A 24,650-nucleotide genomic window follows, 5' to 3' on the forward strand; every position below is an offset into this window, starting at 1 on the left:
ACTTCACAAAATTGGCACTGAAATGATAATATGAACCACGTGTTGAGTACCTGCACCCTGACAAGAACTGATCTAACTCAGCGCTTTCAGTAGGTCGTCTCGTCATTTGGTTAACAACCCTGCATGGTAGGTCTTGCTATCCTTATTTTGTAGTTTAGGCAACAGAGGCCCAGTTACAGATGCATCCGAATATGAGATGAGGACCCCAAGGTGTGCTGCCTGCTCTGCAAAGAGCCGTGCAGGGCTCTACACTGAATCCCGCTGTCAAAGCCTCCCCAGTCTTCTGGAACTCGGCATTACGCTCTGTGGATGATATTTTTATATGTTTAACCCCAGACCTACCTCCCAACAAACCCTTAGTACCAGAGGGTTCTGAATAACGTAGCCCCATCGTAAGGCACCCTGTGGAAGTGCAGTGAGTTTCTCTAGCCACTGTTTAAGGATGGGCGTAGAGTACAAGCTTGTCTAATCAGAGTTCCAGGTGATTCTGAACCACTGGGAGAGACAGGAAATCAGTCTGCTGTGTGTTTCCAAACAGGACCACAGCAGTTATCTCCTATGGCACGTGCTCTTGCTCCAGTGTGAATCTGACTCCCCTCCCATTAATAGGGTGGTGATGGTGATGGTGTGTGTGTGTGCTGTGTCCATGGCACATGGAGGCTGTGATCGTGCAGCGCCATACTTGGCCTTGTTGTTTTGAGACACCTGTTCCTGGAACCTAGCCGCCATGTCGTGGGGAAGCCCAAGTAGCCGCAGGTAGTTTGCTCAGCTGACAGCTCTCACTCTGCAGTCAGTACCAGTTGCTGTAAGTGCAAGTGAAGCAGTCTTCAGATGCTTTTAGCCTCAAGCTGTCAAGTGACACTTGCCTGTAACAGTCCTTCTAGCTAATACGCAGATGTCACGGAGCAGAGATGGGCTGTTCCTGCCATACCCCTTCCTGCTTCCTCTCTTCTGCTTGATGGAATCTGTTGTTGAGACTTTTTTTTTTTAATTTATTTATTTATTTGAGAGGTAGAGTTACAGAGAGAAAGGTCTTCCATCCACTTGTTCACGCCCTAAATGGCCACAATGGCCAGAGCTGGGCCAATCCGAGGCCAGGAGCCAGGAGCTGCTTCTGGGTCTCCCAAGCAGATGCAGGGGCCAAAGCACCTGGGCCATCGTCCACTGCTTTCCCAGGTGATAGCAGAGAGCTCAGCTGGAAGAGGAGCAGCCAGGACACCAGTCGGTGCCCATATGGGATCCAGGTGCTGTAGGCGGAGGGTTAGCCCACTGTGCCACAGAGCCAGCTGTTGCTGAGACTTTTAACTGCGTCTGTAACTTGCTTATTCAGTTCTTCATTTCTTTTTCTAGTTTTTTTGCTTAAGTTTTCATTCATATTATGCATTGCTTTTCTGATTCCATCTGTCTGTGTGTATTCTCTTGTATCTCTTTGAGCATCTTTATAATCATTCTTCTGAAACCTTTTTTGGGCATGTTGTTAACCTTTTTCTTTTGGGATGTGTTGCCAGCAAGTTATTGTGTTTCTTCCAAGGTACATGATACTTTGTTTTTTCTTTTTGTTTTAATAGCAGATGCTATCCGATTTTTAAAAATATTTATTTATTTATTTATTTGAAAGGCAGAGTTACAGAAAGGCAGAGGCAGAGAGAGAGAGAGAGAGAGAGAGGTCTTTCATCTACTGGTTCACTCCCCAAATGGCCTCAATGGCCAAAGAGGGGCTGAACCAAAACCAGGAGCCAGGAGCTTCTTCTGGGTCTCCCATGTGGGTGCAGGGGCCCAAGAACTTGAGCCATCTTCTACCACTTTGCCAGGCCATAGCAGAGAGCTGGATCAGAAGTGGAGCAGCCAGGACTGAACTGGCACCCATATGGGATGCCGGCACTGCAGGTGGTGGCTTTTCCCACTACGCCACAGCACTGGCACCATACCTTATTTTTTTCATACTACTTATTAACCCTACATTAAAATTTACACATCTGGTAGATCAGCTGTCGCTCTGATGTAGGGTAGCTTTTGCTGTAATAGACTTTATTTCTTAGAGATACAATTTTCAGTATTGGTTTGGTAGGCAGTATCGGCTTTAGTTCCTCTTGGGCCCTGTGGTGTGATCTCTCGGTTGTTTCTGCAGCTCTAACCATGCTGCAGTGGCAGCATCAGGGAAGTGCACTGTCTGGGGGTCACGCAGGACTGTGTTGTGCTCATGGCAGTGAGGGGAGCAGCGGCCACTGTGGGAGCACTTTGATAATGGAAGTGGTAGTGACTGCATTGGGTGGACTGTTTCTTCTAGCACCAATGGGACATGCTGTCCTGTCAAGTGCTCATCCTGGACTGGACCCCCCCCCCCCAGTGGCAGTGGAGTGCTCACAGCACCCCCTCTCAGTTCCAAAAACCGGGTAGACACAGGGGCAGTTGGTTCGGACTGCAGCCAGCTGCCTGTTGCTTTGGTTCTTCTCTGTAGGAGGAAGTGAAAGGAAGGCATCTCTGTTTGGCCATCTCTAGCTCATCACTCTCATCAATGATTGACCTGGGGGTGGGGGTGGGAGGTGCCAGAGTGAAGTGTGTTCCAGCTCTGGCTAGTGAGAGATAAGGGGAATTTGGCTGGGGGTCCTGGTGAAGACTTCCTTTCTGGGTTAAAAACCACGGCCTTGGGAGGTGAAAGCCTTGTGCTATTTTTCCCTTTTTCTTCCTGTCTTGAAAGGGATCTTGGGAAGATGTGGTACTTGGAGCTGTGTTGGCCACCCTGTGGGATATTGTCTAGGGATGATGAGCTAATACCCACAGATGCAAAAGAGTAATGCAGGAAGAAATATTTGCCCCTTCAAGAACTTACTGAGGCACAGCCATTTAGAAACCCCCTGTCACAGGTCTCATTGTCTGAAATAACTAACACGTCTTTCAGTGTAAGCCAGGGGTTCTCAAAGGGTGGTCCTCAGACCAGCAGCATCAAGATCATTCGTTATAAATGCATATTCTCAGGCCCCATCCCAATTTCCTGGATCTGCATCTCAGTCTGGTGATTCTGAAGCTCACTGGAGTTTCAAGGCACCGTTGTCACATTAGGGTTCCTTCCACAGGCATTCCTACTTGAGTGCTCCACGAATACACGTGGGCCAGATGAAGAATTCCAAAGCAGTCCCTAGAGGTGGCTTCCTCTATACAGCCCCTGTTACTGCTTGACTTCTTATCATTCACTTCCTTTCTCATAAAGAAGCCTATTTCTAGAGGGTACACTTGCTGTCTTTGTCTGTATATGTGTATTTATTACTGCTTTTCCAGGCCATAGCAGAGAGCTGGATCAGAAGGGGAACAGCTGGGACTCAAACTGGCACCCATATGGGGTGCTGGCACTGCAGGCTGGGGCTTTAACCCGCTGCGCCACAGTGCCAGCTCCCCCCAGTATGATTTTTTTAATCGCTCCTTTCTTCACTTTTAGAAGTGTCCATATGTGGGTAATGAAAATTATACTGTGAGGGCTGGCGCTGTGGCTCAGCGGGTTAAAGCCCCAACCTGCAGCGCCAGCATCCCATATGGGCGCCGGTTGGAGTCCCGGCTGCTCATCTTCCGATCCAGCTCTCTGCTACGGCCTGGAAAAGCAGTAAGAGATGTCCTGAGTCCTTGGGCCCCTGCACCTGCATGGGAGACCTGGAGGAAGCTCCTGGCTCCTGGCTTCAGATCAGCTCAGCTCTGGCTGTTGTGGTCAACTGGGGCGTGAACCAGTGGAATTGAAGACCTCTCTCTCTGGCTCTACCTTTCTCTGTAACTCTTTCAAATAAATAAAATAAGTCTTTAAAAAACAAAAGAAAAAAGAATTAAAAAAAATCATACTGGAATGGGGAGGACCTTTGGCTTGGTGGTTCAGATGCTGTTTGGAACATGCATATCTCATATCAGGATACCTGGGTTCAAATCCCAGTCCCCAGTTCTGCTCTTTCCTTCCTTATTTCTTTTCTTTCTTAAAAGATTTATTTATTTGAAAGACAGAGTTACAGAGAGAGAGAGAGAGAGAGACAGACAGACAGACAGACAGAGATCTTCCATCCTCTGGTTCACTCCCCAAATGGCTTCAACAGCCAGAGGTGGGCAAGTCTCAAGCCAGGAGCCAGCAGCTCCTTCTGGGTCTCCCATGTGAGTGCAGGGGCCCAGGGACTTGGGCTATCCTCCTCTGCTTTCCCAGGTGCATTAACAGGGAGCTACAGTGCTGGCCCTGCCAGTTCCACTTGTGATTCCAGCTTCCTGTGAATGCACACCCTGGGAGGCAGCAGGTGATGGATCAGATAGATGGGTCTCTGTCACCCCCATGGGCTACCTGGATTGAGTACCTGGTTCCTAGCTTCATTCTGGCCCCAGCCCCAGCTGTTGCAAGCATCTGGGGAGGATATCAGCAAATGGGAAATCTCTCTCTATTCCCCCACCCCAATCTGCCTCTCAATAGAAAAGAATAGAAGTCAAGTAGATAGATAGCAGGATATAGAAATCTGGACCTCTGTTGACTAGATCTTTAGATATAGATGACTGAGTGGTTCAAGCAAATGCTACTGATGTCACCTGGTGCAGGCTGGAACCACAGGCAGAGAGCAGTTCTAGAAGGGTGCCCATGTGTTCCTGTATCCCGGGGTATGCTTGAGTAGGACTCAGCCGGATGCACTAGATGACTCCTATTATTCAAAAACAACTTCTTTCAAGGGTGAGACTGGGAGCAGTCTTGCAAGCAGAGGAAAATGAGTCTATCTTGGGTGCCAGTCACTCGGGGATGTTGCCTACCAAGCTAACATGAGGGAACCTTGGTGACACTGGAACTGTGTGCTGGTTCCTGGTCAGTCAATCCAAAGAGAGCTCCTGGGGTCCTCAGTGGTCAGTCTTCTCTCCATGAAGTTTGGGAAATTGTAACCACAAGGTAGCAAAGCCGTGGGATGGATGTGATCACCTTAACAGTGAGAAAGGAGCACAGAATCCCTGGCCATCTCGTATGTCCTTGTGTGGGCTAACTCATTCCACCCAATAATATATGAGATAACTGTGTTTTTATGCCGCTAACCACTGGGGAGCAGTAAATTTCCCTCCCTCTTTTCTGAGTTGCCTTAACCACATCTGATGATTTATTGCTGCATAGTGTGCACATGTAGCTAAGGAGAGGGCAAATGGGCCTCTGGCACATTACAACTCCCTTCTCTGTCAAATAAATCAGAGGAGTTGCTAATATAAATTTAATTTCATGAATGTTTCCTTTGTTTGCTTGTTTTTTTACCTGAAGTTTAAGGAGGAACTATTGCTACATAGTATACCTTTAATTCCATGACTTTTCATTTGAGTTCTAAACCTCAGCACTATATCTATATTTTAAGATTTTGTGATAATTTTTAAATGGGAAAAAATATATATATATTTTTTAAATCTTTCTTCTGTATAAAAAAATCACATCAAGCAAAGAAACAGTGAACTCAGTGGAATTAGCAGCATGGTCTTGCCCACTTTCATCTATTAAAGAGCAATGCAATAGCACGATGGAGCAAGGAATGACATTTGTATTTTATCAGACTGTGAGAACAGGCAGGCCTTTCAAATTTTTTTTATATATAAAAAAAGTGAAAGATGGGGCATGTGCTGTGGCACAGCAGGTTAACGCCCTGGCCTGAAATGCCGGCATCCCATATGGGCTCTGGTTCTAATCCTGGCTACTCCTCTTTCAATCCAGCTCTCTGCTATGGCCTGGGAAAGCAGTAGAAGATGCCCCAAGTCCTTGGGACCCTGCACCCACGTGGGAGACCTGGGGGAAGCTCCTGGCTCTTGGCTTCAGATCAGCGCAGCTCTGGCCATTGCTGCCATCCGGGGAGTGAACCAGCAGATGGAAGACCTCTCTCTCTGTCTCTACCTCTCTCTCTAACTCTGTCTTTCAAATAAATAAAATAAATCTTTAAAAAAAAAGTGAAAGAAAAATAAATGAATATGTAAATGAATATAAAGGCTTTGTGTCATCAGAAATCTATCAATGCCTTTTGGTTTTGGGAGAAATTTCTAAAATTTTTATCCCACTTACCACACTGTAGTCAAACCCAGACAAAATACCCAGACTGCGATAATGCATACTTTTACCAAGTTATACTCATAGGGCACACACACAGGGAAAAAGAGACTCTATCAACTGCTGGTTGTAACCATTGTTTCTGTGGACCTGGTCAGCCAAGGAAGCTGACCATGTCTGTTGTGCACAGATGAAAATACAGGGGATTAGTTCACAGAAGATTCTACTTCTGGTGTTTTCAGCTTTCTAAGTTTTGGCTCACTTCAACTATGTCCCCTGTTCCTATGCTGCCACCCCCCAGCACCCAGGGTTCTCTTGCTTTCTGACCCACCTTCCAACTGGGGCAGGCCATCCTCTGTCTTCCTTCCTTTTTTAAATTTCACAACCAAATGTTTTCACACCACTGAATTTTTCCTTCTAAAAATATTTAAGTCTTCTTTTATCAAGAAGGAAAGGACTTCCCTTCTCATTCCTATGAGACCCAGTGCATTCCTGTTCTTTTTTTTTAATTTCCTGCATTTCCTGTACTATTTTTCTTTCCTATTTAAATTTCAATTTTTTTCAATTTATTTTCATTTTATTTGAAAGAGAGACACAGAGAAAGAATGAGGTAGAGATACAGGCAGAGGGACACCTCCTATGAGTTGGTTCACTCCTGAAAATGTCCAAAATAGTTAGGTCTGGGCCAGGCTGAAGCCAGGAGCCTGGAGTTCATTCCAGGTTCCCTACATGAGCAACAGGGATCTCAGTACTTGAACTGAGTACTTGAACTGAGTACTTGAACTGCTGCCTCCCAGGATGCTCATCAGCAGGAATTTGGGTCGGAAGTAGAATAGCTGGGATTTGAACCAGGCATTCTGCTGTAGTATGCCTGTGTCACATGTGACAACTTAAGCCACTGTGCCAAATGCCACCCCCTCCCTGCTTTTAATGTATTTATTTGAGAGACAGGGAGACAGAGAGCAAGCGAGTGCACTCCCATTTGCTGGTTTCCTCCACAAATGCTGCCATAGCTGGCAGGGCTAGGGCTGAAGCCAGTAGCTGAGAACTCAAACTAGGTGTCCCATGTGTGTGGCAGGACTTAAACTATGAGTCCCAGGGTCTCCACCAGCAGGAAGCAGGAGTCAGGAACCAGAGTAGGGCATCAAACCTTGGAGCTCTGATGTGAAATGCAGATGTATTAAGCAGTAGCCCAAATGCCTGCTCCTTTTTGGGCTATTTTTTAATGCAGTGCTGAAAGTCATTTTTTAAAAGATTTTGTTTTATTTATTTGAGAGGTAGAATTACAGTCAGAGAGAGGGAGAGACAGAGAGAAAGGTCTTCCACCTGCTGGTTCACTCTCCAAATGGCCACAACAGCCAGAACTGGGCTGATCCAAAGCCAGGAGCCAAGGGGCCGGGAGCTTCTTCCAGGTCTCCCATGCAGGTGCAGGGGCCCAAAGACTTGGACCATCTTCTACTGCTTTCCCAGGTCATAGCAGAGAGCTGGACTGGAAGAAGAAAAGCCAGGACATGAATTGGCGCCCTTGTGGGATGCCAGAGCCTCAGGCGGAGGCTTAGCCTACTGCACCACAGTGCTGGCCCTGCAGCGCTGAAACTCTTATCAGTGAGAAGAGATGCAACTTTTCCTAAGAAGGCTGTGGCTTCCTTCTAGAAATGAGAACTTTCTGCAAAGTCACTTCATATGTTGATAGTGCTGATGCAGGACCTTAAAGAATGAGCTGCAGCATTACAAGACAGGCAATTTTATCCATCGCCTGGACAGCTTACCTCCTCCTGGTGAGGAATGTTCTTTTTTTTGTTTTGTTTTAAAGATTTATTTATTTTACTTGAAAGGTAGAGTTATAGAGAGGGAGAGGCAGATGCACAGAGAGAGAGAGAGAGAGAGAGAGAGATTGAGAGATCTTCCATCCACTGGTTCACTCCCCAAATGGCCATGACAGCTGGAGTTGGGCCAGTCTGAAGCCAAGAGCCAGGATCCCCTTCCAGGTCCCCAACGTTGGTTCAGGGACTCAAGCACTTGGGCGATCTTCTACTGCTTTCCCAGGCACATTAGCAAGGAGCTGGATCAGAAGCAGCCATGACTTGAACAGGTGCCTATATGGGATGCTGGAGCTGAAGGTGACAGCCTAACCCACTATGCCACAATCCTGCCCCCACCCCACCCCTTTGATTAAAGATTTATTTGTGGGCATGTTCTGACATCTCACCACTAGATAACATTTCTTGTTTGACAGGTTTCTTCCATAAGCCAGATTATAAAGAGGAGATGAAGATTATGAAGAGAATCCATACTACCTCATCTACAGCCTTTTAAGGGTGCACTAGACCAGGGGAAACCACAGGGCAAGGCAAAAGAATGAGCTCATTAGACCTCCCTACCTGCAGGAGAAATTCCTGTCTGCACAAGGAGGTGAAGGAATGTTTTTTTTTCTCTAGAGGTGACATTCCTTGTGGATGCCCTCTACCTCCTGGAGAGCCTTTCATGATTTGGTACAAACATGACTCTGGAGAGAGCTGCAGCACCAGCTACTGGCAGCTGAGAGGCACGTTGGGCCCAGGCAGCAGCAGATCTGCCTGGAAGAGCTTCAGCAAAGAGAGAAGTTGGGGACTTGCCACCCAGCTGAGCTCACAGCTCAAAGCAAGGGCGCTTGAGAGTTCCTCATTCTTACTGTAGGGAAGGCATAGCCTTGCAGTAATTGTTCTGCACTGTACACAGATGGTTAGACAGTTTTGTATTGAGTAAGCATTAAGGATTCCTAAGCAGTCTGTTTGTGAGGGGAGAGGAAGATAAGGGTATCCCCCAAGATACTCAGAGACATACTCTGGTGTATCTCAGGCCCTTCTCATACACAGCCACTTCAGCAACTCAAGACAGTTTTAGGGCTGAAGTTCAAAGCCACCACCTAGAAAAACAACCTTTCATGACTAGGAGCAGGGAGTGAAGTACTTTTCATAAAGTACCCCCACTAAATACTATGCTAGCAGGTAGTATACAGAGCCAAAACCCAAGTCTACAGTATGTCCAAAGATGTTTTTAAAAAGTTGTCACGCACCGGCCGCGGCGGCCATTGGAGGGTGAACCAACGGCAAAGGAAGACCTTTCTCTCTGTCTTTCTCTATCTCACTGTCCACTCTGCCTGTCAAAAAAAATTAAAAAAATAAAAAATTTTTAAAAATTAAAAAAAAAAAGCTGTCACATAGGGGCTGGCTCCATGGCTCACTGGGTTAATCCTCTGCCTGTGGCACCAGCATTCCATTTGGGCGCTGGGTTCTAGTCCCGGATGCTCCTCTTCAAGTCCAGCTTTCTGCTGTGGCCCGGGAAGGCAGTGGAGGATGGCCCAAGTGCTTGGGCGCCTGCACCCGCATGGGAGACCAGGAGGAGGCACCTGGCTCCTGGCTTCGGATTGGCATAGTTCCGGCTGTGGCAGCCATTTGGGGAGTGAACCAACGTAAAAGGAAGACCTTTCTCTCTGTCTCTCTCTCACTGTCTGTAACTCTACCTGTCAAATAAATAAATAAAATCTTAAAAAAAAAAGTTGTCATATAGTTGGAAGGCTAAAAGGGGGGGATCAAATCCAGCCAAAACTTAGTTTTTATTTTTTTAAAAGAATTTTTTTGATACTGAGAAAAGGTTTTTTATTCTACTCTGATTTATAGAAAAGATGTCATTCACAAACTAGTAGCATTACTTGAGCTATACCTCACAGTTTCAGATTTTTTTTTTTTAATTTATCCCCCATCCCAAAGACTTCATGCACTTCCTAAGTACAACTTTAGGAATATAGTTATTCTTCCCACCATAGCTGCCCTCCCACCCATACCATACTCCCAACTCTCCTTCTCCTCCCTCTCACATTCCCAGTCCCATTCTCCACTAAGATCCATTTTTGATTAACTTTATACACAGAAGACCAACTCTATACTAAGTAAAGGTTCAACAATTTACACAGAAAAAAAAAAAAACCCTGTTCCTCAGCAGTCGAGACAAGGGCTGTTCAAAGTCATTGCATCTTGAAGTTATTTTTTTTAATATTTTTATTTTATTCATTTGAGGGGTAGAGTTACAGAGAGAGAGAGAGAGAGAGAGAGAGAGAGAGAGAGGTCTTCTATCCGCTGGTTCACTCCCCAAATGGCTGCAACGGATGGAGTTGTGCCGATCTGAAGCCAGGAGTCAGGAGCTTCTTCTGGATCTCCCACGTGGGTGCAGGGTCCCAAGGACTTGGGCCATCTTCTACTGCTTTCCCAGGCCATAGCAGAGAGCTGGATTGGAAGAGGAGCAGCCGGGACTAGAACCGGAGCCTATATGGTATGCTGCTGCTGCAGGTGGAGGATTAACCTGCTGCGCCACAGCTCTGGCCCCTAAAACTTAGCTTTATAACTTTGTGTCCAACCTGATTCTACACTTTAAGATATTTCATGTTTCTTCCAGGTTCCACCCCACGGCATCCAATCCTGGCCTCTGTTTGCTTCCAGCAGTGCCGGCTTCCCTCCCTGTAAACTCAGACCTTTGTTCTTTCTTTGCTCACTTTGCCTCTTCAGATGGTCCTGCTCCTAGAGGACCGGCATCATCTCCAGTCTCATGTCCCTCCCCTCACCAAGTCCCTACTCCTGCTCTCAGGCCCCGCCCCCTTCCTGAGCCTCCTGCCCCTGCATGGATCCTTCTTGGGAGGTGAGACCAGATGCTGTGCTTTAGGCTGTACAACATGCAGCTTCATAAAGGTATTAAAGTCACAACAGAAACAGTCCTGAGATTTTTGCATTTAGAAAACAAATATCTGAACACATATTATGCAAAATATACTATGCAAATTGGTTGGATTGAAAAACAATTTTGATGCTATTTGTGGGGTGGGGGTTTGGAGCAGGTGCCTGGGCTTGGATCCTGGCTCCACTTCTGATTTCAGATTCCTGCTGGTATGACGGGTGTGGGGGTGGGGTAGTGATGATAACTCAAGGCATTGGATACCTGCTGTTTGTCCTGGAGCAAGGAGAGAGGGGTAGGAGTGGGGACCCAGACTGGGTTCCCGGCTTCTGGCTTTGGCCTGGCCCAGACCCAGCTTGTGTAGGCATTTAAGGAAGTAAACCAGCAGATGGAAGATCTGTCTTTTTCTTTACCTGATTCTCTTTCAAAGAAGTGAATGTAAGTAAGTAAAAATTTAAAAATAAATGATTAAAAGGTACCATCCTTAAAAAAAATACTATTTGTCCCCAAACATCAAAAAGCCATTCTAGAGAGAGGTGTTTTGTGAAATGCTGCTTGGGACACCCACATCCCTTGTTGGAGTGCCTGAGTAGAGTTCTGGCTCTGTTCCCAATTCCATTGCCTGCTGATGTGCACCATGGGAGGTAGCAGGTGGTGCCTCAGTTAGGTCCATGTGAGAGACTCAGATTGAATTCTTGGCCTGCGGTTTTGGCCTGGCTTGGTACCAACTATTATGGGCATTTGGCATTTGAACCAGCCGATGGGAGAGCTGTCTTTTTTTTTTTTTTTTTGTCTCTTTGAATTTCAAATAAATAAAATTAAACAAATAAAATTTTTTTAAAAAAAATTAGCCCAGTGTATAAGGACAATATGCCCATTCTTTAAAACATGTATCAGTACTAAAGACATTCTGTATTCTATAACGATGCCACATTCTTCAACTTATTCATTTTCCATTTCCAATAGCCCCTTTTTATTAATTGCAATAATTTTCTTTTTTTGAAAGATTTATTTATTTATTTGAGTTACACAGAGAGAGAAGGAAAGGAACAGAAAGAGGGTTTGCTCCCCAATTGGCCACAATGGCTGGAGCTGCACCAATCGATCTGAAACCAGGAGCCGGGAGTTTCTTCTGGGACTCCCACATAGGTGCAGGGGCCCAAGGACTTGGGCCATCTTCTACTGTTTTCCCAGGCCATAGCAGAGAGCTGGATCAGAAGAGGAGCAGCCGGGACTCAAACCGGTGCCCATATGGAATGCCGGCACTGCAGGTGGCAGCTTTACCTGCTATGCCACAGCACCGGCCCCAATAACTTTCTTTTTTTAAAAAAAATTATTGTATTTATTTGAAACACAGAATTACAGCGAGAAGTAGAGCCAGAGAAGTCTTCTATTCCTCTGGTTCACTCCCCAAAGGACTGCTAACAGTCAGAGCTGAGCTGATCCAAAGCCAGGAGCCAGGAGCTTCTTCTAGGTCTCCCTCATGGGTGCAGGGGCCCAAGGAGTTGGGCCATCTTCTACTGTTTTCCCAGGCCATAGCAGAGAGCTGGATTGGAAGAGGGGCAGCCAGGATTTGAAGCAGTGCCCATATGGGATGTTGGCACTGCAGGCTGGGGCTTTAACCCGTTGTGCCACAGTGCCGGCCCTGCAATAACTTTCTTTTAAAGATTTATTTTATTTATTTGAAAGACAGAGTTATAGAGAGAGGGAAAGATGTAGAGACAGAGAGAGAAGTCTTCCATCCTCTGGTTCACTCCCCAAAGGACCGCCAACGGCTGGAGCTGCACTGATCCGAAGCCAGGAGCTACTTTTGGTTCCCTACATGGGTACAGGGGCCCAAGGACTTGGGCCATCTTCTACTGCTATCCCAGGCCATAGCAGAGAGCTGAATCGGAAGAGGAACAGCAGGGACTCAAACCTGCGCCCATATGAGATGCCGGCACTTCAGGCCAGGGTGTTAACCTGCTGGGCCACAGCGCCAGTCCCTGCAATAACTTTCAATTCTGCTTTTACTCTGATTACAACTGGATATTTTAAACTATCATCTTGATTGCAAATAGATGAAGTGGATGCTGCAGTTGGAGACACTTTGCATACTTTAAAGAAAAAAAAACAGAAATACATCTGCTGGTAGAAAATACAATGCTAGTATTTATGCATAAAAGCAAAGATTATAGTTACCCTATTTTATTATTTTTTCAGCTATACACAATCTTTAGTCATTTCCTATCAAGGAACTTTATATGCTAGAGCCACAAAATATTTCCCTGGCATGTAACTATAAAGCATTAGGCCTGCTTTTACACGATGTGAGGGCATTGAAATGAAAAAAAAAAAAGACCTCTTTCTTTCCAAATTGTTGTTTTGAAATATGTTGTTAAAGCTCGGATAGTTTTGAATGATCAGTTTTTAAAAAATTCTAACTTGGGGCCGGCACTGTGGCGTAGCGGGTAAAGCAACCGCCTGCAGTAGCAGCATCTCATGGGTACCAGTTGGTATCCTGGCTGCTCCACTTCCAATCCAGCTCTCTGCTGTGACCTGGGAAAGCAGTTGAAGATGGCCCAAGTCCTTGGGCCCCTGTACCCATGTAGGGAACCAGAAGAAGCTCCTAGCTCCTGGCTTTAGATCGGCACAGCTCTGGCCATTGCGGCCATCTGGGGAGTGAACCAGCGGATGGAAGACCTCTCTGCCTTCACCTCTACCTCCGCCTCTGTATAACTCTACCTTTCAAATAAACAAACAAGCAAATAAATAAATAAATAAATAAGTACATCTTTTTAAAATATTTATCTGAAAGAGTTACACAGAGAGAGAAGGAGATGCAGAGAAAGAGAGAGAGAGAGAGGTCCTCCATCCTCTGATTCACTCCCCAATCGGCTGCAACTGCTGGAGCTGCGCCAATCCAAAGCCAGGAGCCAGGAGCTTCTTACAGGTCTCCCACGTGGCTGCAAGGGCCCAAGGACTTGAGTCATCTTCCACTGCTTTTCCAGGCCACGGCAGAGAGCTGGATCAGAAGTGGAGCAGCCGGGTCTTGAACCAGTGCCTACATGGGATGCCGGCACCATAGGCGGCGGCTATACCTGCTATGCCACAGTGCCGGCCCCAATAAATACATCTTTAAAAATATTCCAATTCATATTATTCCAGACACCGCTGCATCCTTGGTGAGTACCTTTCTTACTCATGACGTTCCTGAAGCTGTCACCAGTTATAATCTGTGGCTTGGCTGTGGCTGTAAGGTTTGGCATTTGGTCAGCTGGAAGGAGTCCTTGCTTATGTTAAAAGAGCTTTAAGAGACGTCCACATTGGTCCCTGGAGGATCTATTGTTTTTGTAACTGGTTCTTTCATTTCAAACATGAGCTTAATTTTCCTTGGTTAATGCAATTTCGGTAAGAGTTGAAGGTGACTGCATTCCTCCTCAGTTAGATCTGGTCCATGTGTAGATAAGAAAACTTGACAGAAGTCTTCCCTGCACTTGCGGCTCCTCAGGTGCTCTCAGTTTGAAGTTCAAAGCAGGTATGTGGGGTTATCATTATCTAAGCCAGAACACACCAAACGGCATTAGTGTTTTACATTCTCAGACTTACCACAAGGTCTTCTTCTTGCCCAGAGTCACCTGTCAGAGTCTGCCACGTGTGCATCAAATGACTGGGTAACGCCAGCACCACACATCTTGGTGGCCCCATAGCTCCATTTCCAAAGGGAAAAGCCATGTTTCGCATTTCAAAGGCAGGACCACTGTGCATGGCAGTCAGAGCCAGGGAGACTTTGGGCACTAAGGCAGGATGTGGGATATACCAACCGAGTCCTCCCCTTTAACTCGCTGATCTGGCCTTAACAACTTCTAGAACTCCTTCTGGGACTTTCTGACTCACAGCCTGGCATAAGTAGAGGAAAGCATTTGCCAAAGTAGGCAGAACAAACGATGACTTTTTGCTGGAACATCTCATTTCTTCTTTAGAACATGTTTGAACACACAAAGGCACAGAAATACCTTCATGAATGCAATTTCATCATTGTAAAAAAAAAAACTCTAATGTCCAGAAAAGATAGGATCTTGGTGTCTTTATTCTATTTTATTAAACTATTAACTGAAGAATGAGTCTTCACTTTTTCTTCAAACTTAATAACTATTCATTTACTCAGGTAACTAACACTCTCTCAAAGAGAAAGTTCTATAACAAAAATAATGAACATGGCACTTAACTTTTACACACCAGAAGTCTTCAAAAGCTCACAGACAATATATGCTATGAAAATACTATGCATAGATTTCAAAAAAAATTATACCAAAACAAATATCTTCTAATTCCATTTAAATAATTTAAATTCCATTTTTTCAAAAACTTTTTGCAGTAGTCTCATATTTAGCTATTTATTTCTCACAACAAATCTATAAGTACTATTTTCCCTACTGTATAAATGGAGAAACTGAGGCACAGAGGGTTTTTTTTTTTTTTTTTTTTTTTTTTTTTTTTTGTCATTCAGCTGGAGTGTGGTAGTCAGGATTCAGACCCAGGGAGCAGACTCCAGAATCTATTCACTTAATTACTAGGCTGCCACCAGATGGAAAGGGAGCAGTAGGAAGAAAGTCTTGGTTTCCCTAGGCAACCACTCATTCTTTTAGTACAGTAAATTACAGTAAATTTACTGAATTCTCTAATGTAAAATTTGGGGCATTAAAAAAATACACAGAGAGGGCCAGCATGTGATGTGGGGCTAAGCCTCTGCCTGTGGCACTGGCATAGGTGTCAGTTTGTGTCCTGGCTGCTCCTCTTCTAATCCATCTCTTTGCTGTGGCCTGGGAAAGCAGTAGAAGATGGTCCAAGTCCTTGGGCCCCTGTACCCATGTGGGAGACCCAGAGGTCCTGGCTCCTGGCCTCGGATCAGTGCTGCTCCGGCCGTTGCAGCTATCTTGGGAGTGAACAAGCAGATGGAAGACCTTTCTGCTTCTCCCTCTCTGTCTGTAACTCTGCCTTTCAAATAAATAAAATCTTGAAAAAAAAAAATACACACAGGGGGCCGATTCTGCCTGCAGTGCCATATGGATCTCATATGTACACCGGTTGGAGTCCTGGCTGCTCCATTTCCGATCCAGCTCTCTGCTGTGGCCTGGGAAAGCAATAGAAGATGGGCCAAGTCCTTGGGCCCCAGCACCCACATGGGAGACTTGGAGGAAGATCCTGGCTCCTGGCTTCAGATTGGTGCAGCTCCAACCATTGAGGCCATCTGGGGAGTGAACCAGCAGATAGAAGATCTCTCTCTCTCTCTCTCTCTGCCTCTCCTTCTCTCTCTAACTTTGACTTTCAAATAAATAAATAAATAAATCTTTAAAAAAAAATACACACGGGGTAGGCATTGCAGTACCGTGGGTTAAGTCACCGCTTGGGATGCCTGTATTCCTTATCAGTAGTCCTTGCTACTCCACTTCTGATCCAGCTTCCTGCTAATGAATCCTGGAAGATAGCAGTTAGTGGCTCAAGTGTCTGGGCCCCTGCCATCCAAGTGGGAGACCCAGATAAAGTTCTGGGCTCCTGGATTCTGCCTGGTCCTTCATGGGCTGTTTCTGGCATTTGGGGAGTGAATCAGCAGCATGAAGAGCTCTCTCTCTCTCTCTCTCTCTTTTCCTCCCTCTCTCTCCCTCTCTCTCACTATGCCTTTCAAATAAGTTAATACTCAGTCTGAAAATTCATTTACTTTAAGAGTAAATGAGTCTTTGCTAAGCAAAAAACATGCCTTATGATTTTTAACAAGTCAGAATTATCAATTATTCTCTCTTGTGCACATTTAGCTGGCTCTCTGTTTATAATACCACTTTTCTCTACAACAACAACAACAAAAAACATGGTAATGCAGCTGTGTGAAGACTTTTTTCCTCTACCTCAGGGAAAGGAATTAAGGTTAAACGTATTCCTGGAGTCAGCTGAGAAAGAAATCAGGAGGAACCCGAGAAGGGCCAGGTGAGATTGTATTTCCACAATTCTCATATTTAACCATGACATTAAAATTAGGTACAGGGCTAGATTTTCCTGGTCATAAGCAGGTCAGGCAGTGAGTTCCAAAGAGTTCACATATTCTTAAAATTCCACCTCCTGAAGGTCCTGGGAAATATGACTGCTAACCAAATTCACTCACATATTTAGAAAGAGTTAAGAGCTGACTTTGAAAAGGAGCAGGAGACAACATAAAAGCACGTTACAGCATTATAAAGTGATAACAAATCTCTAAAGTGTGATGATTTTGCTAAACTATTGTCACTCAGGAGAGAAAGCAAAACACCCTCATGTGAATTCTTTGCATTTTTCCTGTCCCTCCACCCCCATACTCATCGCTCCATCCAGGTGTTGCAGTCTCAGTAGTTAGTGGGAAAAATATTTTAACAATAGTTGTGAAAGTAAACTAAGATTTAAATGCTCCAGACACAAATATATAAAAGAGACATTTGTAAAGTCATGTTTTTTAAGCTTCTTGAAAAACAAGATTCTTTTAAAGTATTCCATTTTAATGCATGAAAGGAATGGTCCATGGTAAAACAAAAGTAGTATTTCCAAGAACACTTTTATTATCTCTAGTTATGTGTGTGACTTCGGCCTTCAAGACCTATCTTTACCTCCAAAACTGATGCAGAGTTGTTCAAAATAAAGTTTTGATCCTATTTAGACTACGACGATGCAGATCAGAGTGAGTAAACTCAAAACAAGCAAACCAACACCAATAGCCAGAAAAAAGTGTTTTTCTTGATATATATGCCATATTTACAAAATTGAATAAATTCTTATTATGTACACACTTTAGTGAATATCAGTATTTTGCATTTACAAATAAGTGCATAAATAATCCGAAAAATACATAAAATGTGATAGAAACAAACTTCAATTTGAGAGCCTGTTTCATACTCAGTGCTTTAAATATCTGGAAAAATAATTCCAAAATACATTCTGGTGGAGACATTAAAAGTGAAAGAGATAAGGAAATAGTAGGCGTGGGCAGAAAGGTCGACACGTACACAGAAATCATAGCAGAAATCAACGGACGAGAAAAGAAGGACACAGCTTCTTTCCAAGATCGATTTCACTCAAAACAGAACAATATCCAAAAACGGTCGCGACAGGGCATATGGTAAGTTTTGGAAATGCGTGCATTCCATTTGGGAACACTAAAGTGACTTCCTGGAGTTCATTAGGAAGAGGGCCTTGGACACAGACCTCCAGTCACAGCCCAGGTCAGATCCCTCAGATCCGTGTTCGGCTTTAATTAAGAGGATAAGGGTGCTGTGCGCACAACTTCAGTGGGAATCAGTCCCCACTGAGCAACCGTCTAATGGGATCAGCTGTTTCTCCAGCCACCAGCTGGGTTGCAGCCCTTGAACCTCGCGTACCTTCCGTCTCTAAAGCCCGAGTTACGCTGGGCGTGGGGACCTCTCGCCGGCTTCCCTTTGGTCCCTGCAGGGCGCGGGCAGTGGTCCAGGGCGCCCGCTAGTTGAGGCAGGGGCAGCAGAAGCAGCAGACGGTCCGGCAGGGGTTCTTCTTGTACTGCACGGCCTTGCGCACCTGCGCCTTGGCCTGCCCGGTGTAGTCGACGGTCTTCTGCACGTTGAACTCGATGACGTTCAGCGTGTCCGCCTGCTTCTCCACCAGCACCGCCATCTGCAGGAAGAGCTCGTGCACGTCGCGGATGCGGCTCTCCAGGCGCAGCAGCTCGCGGTGGCGGCTCTCGATCTCGTTGAGGGCCGCACGCGCGCCCTTCACGTCGGCCAGCAGGTTCTCGGAGAACACGTCCCACTTGCCTTGCTCGAACATGTCCTCGATCTGGTCGCCCGACACCTCCTTGCCCATGATCTCCAGCTGGCGCTGGATGCGGATCTTGCAGTTGTCGCGCTGCTTCATCTCGGCCTGGTTGTACTCGTGCATGGCCTGCTGGAAGGCGCGCGCCAGGGCGCTGTACTGCGCGCTGGAGATGCGTGCCACGGCCGAGTGCGCGCCGTGCTGGGCCTCGGCCGCCTCGCTCAGCTCCTTCAAGGCGCGCAGCTTGCGGTGGATGCCCTCGCCCCGGGCCTTGATGGCCTTGGCAATGGAGTTGGTGTCCCGCTTGATGCTGCTGAGGCGCCGCATGGACGTGAGGAAGCGGGCGTTCTGCTTGCCCAGCCGCCGCACGTCGGCCATCAGCAGCTGGTTCTCCTCCTGAATGTCCCGGATGTCGTGGTACAAGGACTCCAGGATGTGGTCCGTCTCGAACACGATGTCTGGGCGGGGCCCGTCAAGGTCATCATCGCTGTCTGGGAACTGCTGGTCATACTGCTTGGACAGCTCCAGAAGTTCGGCTAGCCGGTCCTTCATTTTGCCTGCAGGTACAGATACGGAGGTTAAATCCTGTTGCCAGAGTTAGATACCTGCATTCAGGGGAACTGAAGCTTAAAATAAAGAAATGATCAGCTCAGCACTCTCAATCCTTCACTGCCAGGCTTAGGCAGTAAGTGCACTAAAGGAGCTAGACAAGCTATACATTCTGTTCACAGGTGAAAACAATTATAAATCTGAAAGGCATGGGTATAACCGGTATTGTGGTATAACCAGTTAAGCTGCTACCTGCGACCCAGGCATCTCATATGGGTGAGGGTTCAAGTCCTGGCTGCTCCACTTTCGATCCAGCTCCTTGCTAATGGCCTGTGAAAGCTGTGGAAGATGACCCAAGTACTTGGGCCCATGCACCCATGTGGGACCTCCGTATGAAGCTTCTGGCTTCAACCTGTCCCAGGGAAGTGAACCAGCAGATAGCAGCTCTATCTCACCTTCTCTTTCTCTGTAACTCCACCCTTCAAATAAATAAAGTAAATCTTTGAATGGCATGAAAAGTTGCATTTTATAACCCATACTCACTTGCAGCTCACTATCACAGGTGAGCAGAACTCAATCAGCAATTTAAACTTTTAGGTTGTGTTGGGAAACAATGTTTCCTTGCTTTGCATTTTCCAAACATGGCAAATCAGAACAAGCACACACACAAAAAAGGAGAAATCAGAAGAGGTTTGCAAAATAAGGATTTTGAGGTCAGCGCTGCGGCTCAATAGGCTAATCCTCCGTCTGCGGCACTGGCACCCCGGGTTCTAGTCCCAGTCAGGGCGCCAGATTCTGTCCCGGTAGCTCCTCTTCCTGTCCAGCTCTCTGCTGTGGCCCGGGAGTGCAGTGGAGGATGGCCCAAGTGCTTGGGCCCTGCACCCGCATGGGAGACCAGGATAAGCACCTGGCTCCTGCCTTCAGATCAGCGCGGTGCGCCGGACGCAGCGGCCATTGGAGGGTGAACCAACGGTAAAGGAAGACCTTTCTCTCTGTCTCTACCTCTCTCACTGTCCACTCTGCCTGTCAAAAAATAAATAAATAAGGATTTTGAGTAAAGATAGTTTGCAGGGCTTTGGGGGCTAACAAGCGGCTATTGCATGGTTTGCAACTGTCTCATTCCTTTTCCTGTTCACAGTAACTTAAAAAATAGCTCCAATGCCTTATGACTAGATCATAGTTTCAATGTTTCTCAAAGGCCCATATATTGAAGACTAGTTGGTCTCCAAAAGTCTTTTGTGTTAATGCTTAATGTATTAAGAGTGGAGATTTGATCCAATTATGGTGATCAGGAGGTGGCCCCAGTGGGAGGTCCTTAGGTCACTGGGTGTGTGTCCTGGGAAGGAAGATCTACAGACAAGGTTGGTGATAAAAGCCCAGTCACTTTCTCACTCGCTCTCTTTTTCTCTCCCTCCCTCCCGTCTCACCAGGTGATCCTTTCTGCACACATACTTCGCCATGGCTGGTCTCCATTCTCATCAGACTCCAGGCTAACAGGGCTGGTGTTCTTTCAAAACCTTAAGTTGGGGCCGGCGCCGTGGCTAACTTGCTTAATCCTCCACCTGCGGGTGGCGCAGGCATCCCATATGGGCGCCGGGTTCTAGTCCCGGTTGCGCCTCTTCCAGTCCAGCTCTCAGCTGTAGCCTGGGAGTGCAGTGGAGGATGGCCCAAGTGCTTGGGCCCTGCACCCGCATGGGAGACCAGGAGGAAGCACCTGGCTCCTGGCTTCAGATCGGTGCAGTGCTGGCCACAATGGCCATTTGCGGGGTGAGCCAATGGAAGGAAAACCTTTCTCTCTCTCTCTCTCTCTCTCTCTCTCTCTCTCACTGTCTAACTTTGTCAAATAAATTAAAAAAAAAATGAGCTGAGGCAAACCTTCCTACGTCATAAGTAGCTTCTCTCAGGTATTTGAGTTGTGGTAATGAAAAGCTAGGACACCATATAAATTATGTTTTTAATTTCTTCCTCTTAAAAATATTGCAGAAGAAAAACATGCTTAAAGTAAAATATCAAAATTAACAAATAAATCTAAGAAATACAAAATTTGGTCACTGAGATTTCCTTACTTGTCTGAATATCATTTACCCTAATGCTACGCACCATTAACAAAACTGCTTTAAAAAAAAAAAAGCAGCCATCTTTGGTCAGGCATTGGGACTCAGTGAGTTAAGTCATCACTTTGGATAAGCATCCCATGTTAGAACACCTGTTCAAGTCCTAACTGCTCTACTTTTGATCCAGCTTCCTGCTAATGTTCCCGGGAAAGCAGCAGAAGATGGTCCAAGTTCATGGGTCTCCTGGTTCCAGGCTCCTGGTTTCACCCTGGCCTGGTTGTGGCCTTTAGGGAGTGAACCAGCAGGTGGAAGATATCACTCTCTTTTCTCTGTCTCTCCCTCTGTCTGTGTCACTCTGCCTTTCAAACAAATCAGATCTTTTAAAAAAATAGCAGTTTTTCCATTAAATATGGAAATTTTCAATTATTCACAGCCTAATAGCAATAAAATAACATACTCTCGTTTATCCCTGCTCTGATACAGTATTTGACCACTTTTAATACTCATAGCTCTGTGAAACAAATGTGGCTGTACAAGCAGAATTTCCATGTTTCTCTAAGTGTGGTTTGGCCCTTTTCTTACTTAGCAAGGCAAAATAATGTTCTGTATGTATACATTTTTTCCAGTGACGTGAAAAACTTTCATTTTTAGTAGCATGTATTTGCCAAACTAAAGGAACATTTTGCCCTTAAACATGAAACTTTATAGCTAGAAAGGTTCTCTTTCTGTTACATAATTTGCCGAAAATGGGGAGAATGTGGTGGCACTTAATGGCTACATAATTAATCAGGATCTGATCTCAAATTAAAAGCTTCTTTCAAGTTGAAGTAATTAAATTTATCTAGCACCACTAATGGAATACTGACAAGTTGGATTTAGCAATAAATGGAAGATGGTGAAATATTAACCATGGCCTCACACCCACCATGATCATCACTTACATAAATTAAGCAGAAGTTTTATTCTATGATGGTGATTTTTAATATAACAAATAATCCTGCTTAAAATGCAATTTCTGCTATCTGGAGAATAAAATTAATACCAGACCTTCTCAATGACAGGGATGGTAACTCTCCTAGCAGGATGAGTGAGAGGCAGAAAAAAACCTCAACCTAGACCTTAATTATGCCTTCCACTGGCCTGAATTTCTTGATATTCAAACATTTTCTCACTTTGAACACAATTCAAAGGCAAGTCACAAATTGGGGGAGATTGCAACACCTGGCAGATAATGGCTTAAGATGCTTTATATGTATGTTCTTTTTTTAAACTACCCCCAAAATATCATTCACCTGGACAATGAATAGGCAATTCATAATAAGAGGAAATTAAATATCAGAGAGTATAAGAGTAGTTGTATGCCTTGTGCATTCTGGATACCATTTATGGGAGACCCTCTAGGTTTTTTTTTTTTAAAGAATTATTTTATTTATTTGAAAGACAGAGTCACAGAGAGAGAGAGGTCTTCCATTCTGCTGGTTCACTCTCCAAATGACCGCAACAGCCAGAGCTGAACTGATCCAAAACCAGGAGCCAGGAGCTTCTTCCAGGTCTCCCATGCAGGTGCAGGGGCCCAAGGATTTGGGCCATCCTCTACTGCTTTCTCAGGCCAAAGTGGAGAGCTGGATTGGAAGTGGAGCAGATGGAACTCAAACCAGCGCCCATATGGGATGGCGGCGCTGCAGGCTGGGGCTTTAACCCACTGCACCACAGCGCAGGCCCCAGACCCTCTAGTCTTTATGTGAACTCTATGAAGTAGGCACTGCCATTGTCAGAGCTGATATCAGCACATGGAGATTAAGGAGGTCACCCAAGGTCTCCAGTAAGTGGAGTCAGGTTCCAAATATTTAAAAGTGTAGTCATAAAGACATTACCATTAAGCAAGGAGATACAAATTAAACTGCTTAGATTTTTTTCCCACCTAGTTAACATGATTTTTGTAAACAATCATTTTTTAATGGGTTAAGATTCTGGGAATTCTAAAAAAAAATGCTAGTATGCAGATAACTTCTTAAAACATTTTCATTATATTAGAAAGACATAGAAATAGGCATGCACACACACAAACACAAACACACACACAGAGAGAGAGAGAGAGAGAGAGAGAGGGAGGGAGAGAGAGATTCCATCTGCAGGTATTTTCCTCAAATGCCGACAACAGCCAGGGCAGGCAGGTGGAAGCCATGAGCCTGGAATGCAATTCAGGTCTCCCATGAGGGTGGCATGAACCCAAGTACTTGAGCCATCATGGCTGCCTCTAAGGGCCTGCATTAGCAGGGAACTGGAATCAGAAGCAGAGCCAGGATTTGAACCCAGGTACTATGATGTGAGATGTGGGCATCTTAACAGTTGCACCAAATGCCCAGCCCTGGTAAGAGGAGTTGGATAAGAAATCAAGGTCAGCCAAGAACTCACTGTCAGTGTCATGAGGCAAAATAGCAATCTATGAAATCCAGTAGGTAGATTAAGCAAGAATGTTGGAGACCTTCTCTGGAGTGCAGTTTTGCAATAGGGGTATAAAGCAAAAGCTTTTCAATTGTACATTTGCTTTGACTTATGTACATTTATCCTAAGGACCTATATAATGTGTGTGAAGCTTATAGATGTACATATGTTCATCATCACAATGTTTTTGAAGAAGGTTGGGAATGATCCAAATGCAGAGCGATGAATTACAGGCTGCTACATAAATTACAGAGTTTAGAAAACTGAATAGCATGACAAGTGTAAACACTCTCGTAGGTAGAAAAAGTAGAGAAAAGAATCTGCATCATTTCCACTCATGTATTCTGAAATAAAGATTTGAATAATAGACACCAAAATGGTAATAACTGTTTTCTTTGAGTTGTAGAACTATAAGTAGATTTTATTTACATCCTTGGGCTTCTCTGTATACTCCACTTGATCTTAGCTAAAAGACCGAGAAGTGATTCTCTCTGTATATTCCAAAATTTTTGTAATATTCACATGGATTTCATAATTAAATAAAACCTCATGAAACATGAGTGTTATCTGCTTGAAGAATTCCTTAGCTGCTTCTTTAAGGTATATGCATTATAACCAGGCTCATCTTTGCCACCTGGGGAATTGACATTGGCTAGCTAGCATGGAGTTGAGCCATATCCATCTGCATAAGCTAGTGTCCATCATATTCTACTCTACAACAAGTAGAAGAATAGATAAATATTGATTAATATTGATAAATATTGATGAATGGGGCAGGAATAGGTGCTGGATGCCCCCCTTGCACCCTAGCCAAGCTTTGTGAGGCACTGCAATGGAAGGTAATGGGTGGTTAAGGGACAGTGCCACATACCAGGACACTAGGAATCACTTTGTAGGTATTCCACAGACCAGAACAGTTTCTCTGCTCTGCATTGCTTTCCTAAAGCCACAAGAAAGCTATTTGGGGAAATCATCGTATTCACAATATAAAGAGGAAACACAGTTCAACCAAATTTAAGAAAAAAATGGCCTCGCAAGATGTTCAGGGACAGTCATTCCCTCTCAAGACCTAATAATCATAAAATCATAGTTCA

General features: G+C 45.2%; 1 protein-coding gene across 3 annotated transcripts in view; it reads right to left on the reverse strand.

Moving 5' to 3' along the window:
- Positions 1-17,441: 17,441 nt before the first annotated feature.
- Positions 17,442-24,650, reverse strand: part of STX11 (syntaxin 11) — a 40,182-nt gene continuing 32,973 nt past the window's right edge. For 2 of the 3 annotated variants that reach the window (XM_008263600.4, XM_008263598.4), the window contains exon 2: positions 17,442-19,065. In XM_008263600.4, coding sequence (XP_008261822.1) covers positions 18,200-19,060 — 861 coding nt within the window. In that variant the 5' untranslated portion in view covers positions 19,061-19,065 and the 3' untranslated portion in view covers positions 17,442-18,199. The remainder of the gene's footprint in view (positions 19,066-24,650) is intronic. The other variant, XM_070073474.1, reaches the window with a different exon arrangement.

The sequence above is a fragment of the Oryctolagus cuniculus genome, chromosome 5 (genome assembly GCF_964237555.1).
Source record: "Oryctolagus cuniculus chromosome 5, mOryCun1.1, whole genome shotgun sequence".
NCBI lineage: Eukaryota > Metazoa > Chordata > Mammalia > Lagomorpha > Leporidae > Oryctolagus > Oryctolagus cuniculus.